A 2,825-nucleotide genomic window follows, 5' to 3' on the forward strand; every position below is an offset into this window, starting at 1 on the left:
GATTAGGAGTAAGAAAATTATCGATATTTTCGGTACATTGAGAACACAGTACCGCAAGATAAATAAAACCGTGAATCAATTAATCAACAAATCTTAATAAATGTATCAAAATTCAATTAATAAACCAATTTTAATAAATTTATTTTATTTTCTGAACATATTTGAAACTGAAATCTAAAAGTATTTATTATTTCTCTCTAATTTTAAAAGATTGGTATCCTTCTAAAAAAATTTATATTAATTTAATTATATAAATTTATTTTTTTTAAATTAAAATATAATAAAACTTTAATATTATTTAGTATGAACGGTATAATATCGATATCGTATCGAAATTACGATATACCGTCAATATTTTGTAAAATTTGTATGTTACTTGTATTATACCGACAGTATATTGAAATAACGATACAATATTATATCTTACCAAAAATTTATATATATATTTATATATATATTGTACCGAGTGGTACAATCTACTAAGAAAAGGTGGTACAAGTGGCATGCCAGTTGTAGACAAATTAAAGCCTTTAAGAAGACATGGTTAAATCTCCCCAAACTATCAACATCTAAATGAGATGAAGTAGAAGTATATTTGTTGAGCTAAACTCATCCTCATATTCAATTGATTCATGGGTTAACTCAACTAAATTTACTTTTATTGTTTGGACTTCAAATTGTATTATATATATATATAATTAATAGCTGAGTAGTATTAATATCTGGGTAGTATTAAATGTTTACCACTTGTCTTTCACTTGCAAACTAAAACAAACAAATTAACTACAAACATGTCACATCTCCCACTTGACCCTTCACATGGCGTTAAATTGCAGCCCAAGGAATCCAGATATCAGTTAGCAACCACATCTCTCTGTTTTCCTTCATATATAAGAACTCATTCCTCTTCCATCTTTCCTTCACATCAGTAAGTACAAAACTCTCAACTTTTTCCTTTTTAAAGTCTCTAAACGAACACCAAAATCATGATTGCATCCAACAAGCTCGTGAACATGGTTAGTAGGTGGAGAGAATGGGCAGCTACAAGCAGGAAACGAATCGCGGACACAAAAAGCTTTGAGAAAGGTCATTTTGCGGTTTACACAAGCGAAGGAAAACGGTTTGTGATTCCATTGGCATATCTCAATAATCTTGTCATGTTGGAAATCTTTAGAATGGCTGAAGATGAATATGGAATGGATGGCAATTATGGGAATGGTCCAATTGTGCTTCCCTTTGATGGTGCCTTTATGGAATATGCTTTTTCTTTGATAAAAAGATCAAACTACGGTGAAGATATAGAGGAGAGGCTGATCGTGATGTCAATGTTGCCCTGCGGTCGGTTATGTTTATCGTCTTCATTGTTTGTCCAAAATGATCAAACCGTCTGCAGCTTTTGATTTTGTATTGTTATAACAATTTTGTAAATGGAAGAAAGTTTAGTTTATCAAAAGAAATCATCATAGTATGATCACAAGATTGATGAATCTTGTCTTGTTTGGAATGAGTTTGAATTGAATATAGAATATAAATATCTATCTATATATTCAACATTGAATATTCCATGTATGTTGGAGAAGCATTGTTGTGCGGGCCATAAAAATTCTCAAAAGGGATGGTGATTCGAACTATTTGAAAAGGAGCAAGTTGATAAGATAAGAGCATGTGAAAAACACATCTTTCCAAATAATAATGTAGTGGGCAAGTCAAATTGGACTCATCTATGTTGTTAGTTTGTGTGAAGAGAATAAAGATGTATGACTTTGTTCTCAAGATGCGGTTGAAGACTACTTTACTCGTCTACCCAATTGGATTAGAGAACCTTGATAGTTGTGTTGAATTGTTCTTCAACAAATAATTGAAATTTGATGAATGGTGGCAACCCATCAAATTTTGGTCAAAGGGGTAAAACAATTGAAGCCATTGATTGAAGAAAAAATAATAAGAACACGACCCAAAACATTTGAATTTACTAATTGAAGATGAGTTATAATACAAAATGCAACATAATAAAGGTGTTAGTGGCCCTGGTGGACGTTGATGGGGTTCAAGCCCGTGTATATGCGGATTCCAACAAACTGCATGTAGGCAGAGATATCAACGAGTTGAATTCAAATTGTTGAATTCAAATTATATAAGTCGATTTTAAGAGTATCATACGGCAGAATAATTTAAGAGTATCATACGGCAGAATAATAGGGCGTATCCAAAATACTAATTTGATTAGGTATTTCATATTGGATTAAATTCGGATTGGATTATAATTATTCAAATAAAAATATTTTTTTTAATTTTTGTATTTCATCTAATATAATTTTTTTGATTTTACAATTTTTGGCATTAATAATCTCGTACATAAAGGGTTATTTTTTGGTTTCTCCCGTCATTAATAACTTGACTTTCAATTACTTAAATCAATATTTTAAATCATACTCAAAAGTAGGGTATTTCTCATTTTTGTATGAACTTATGTACCAGAAACAATGATATATCCAATTATAACACCCTCCGAGATGTAAAATATATCTCTTCTCACCATTTCTTTGTCCCTCACTCTTCGAGAATCAGAAAAATACCTCCTCTTATTTTTTAATCTATAGGAGGTCTATAAAAAAAATCACTTAGACCATTAGAATTATATATTTTTAATTAAAATATAAATTAAAATTTTTAATAAAATATTATTTTTATAAACAAAATTAATTATAATAATATGTAAACCTTGTTTTTTATAATTAAATGATTTATAAAAAAGTGAATTAAACTTTAATTAGTAAAATAAGAAAATATAAAATAAAATAAATTATTAAACAGAAAAAAAAGGG

At 29.0% G+C, this 2,825-nt stretch overlaps 1 protein-coding gene across 1 annotated transcript; it reads left to right on the forward strand.

Annotated features, from left to right (window-relative positions):
* Positions 1-1,013: 1,013 nt before the first annotated feature.
* Positions 1,014-1,400, forward strand: LOC124924511 (auxin-responsive protein SAUR68-like). Its single transcript, XM_047464539.1, has one exon. The coding sequence runs from the start codon at positions 1,014-1,016 to the stop codon at positions 1,398-1,400; it is 387 nt and encodes a 128-aa protein (XP_047320495.1).
* The last annotated feature ends 1,425 nt before the right edge of the window (positions 1,401-2,825 follow it).

This window comes from Impatiens glandulifera, chromosome 2, assembly GCF_907164915.1.
Source record: "Impatiens glandulifera chromosome 2, dImpGla2.1, whole genome shotgun sequence".
Lineage (NCBI taxonomy): Eukaryota > Viridiplantae > Streptophyta > Magnoliopsida > Ericales > Balsaminaceae > Impatiens > Impatiens glandulifera.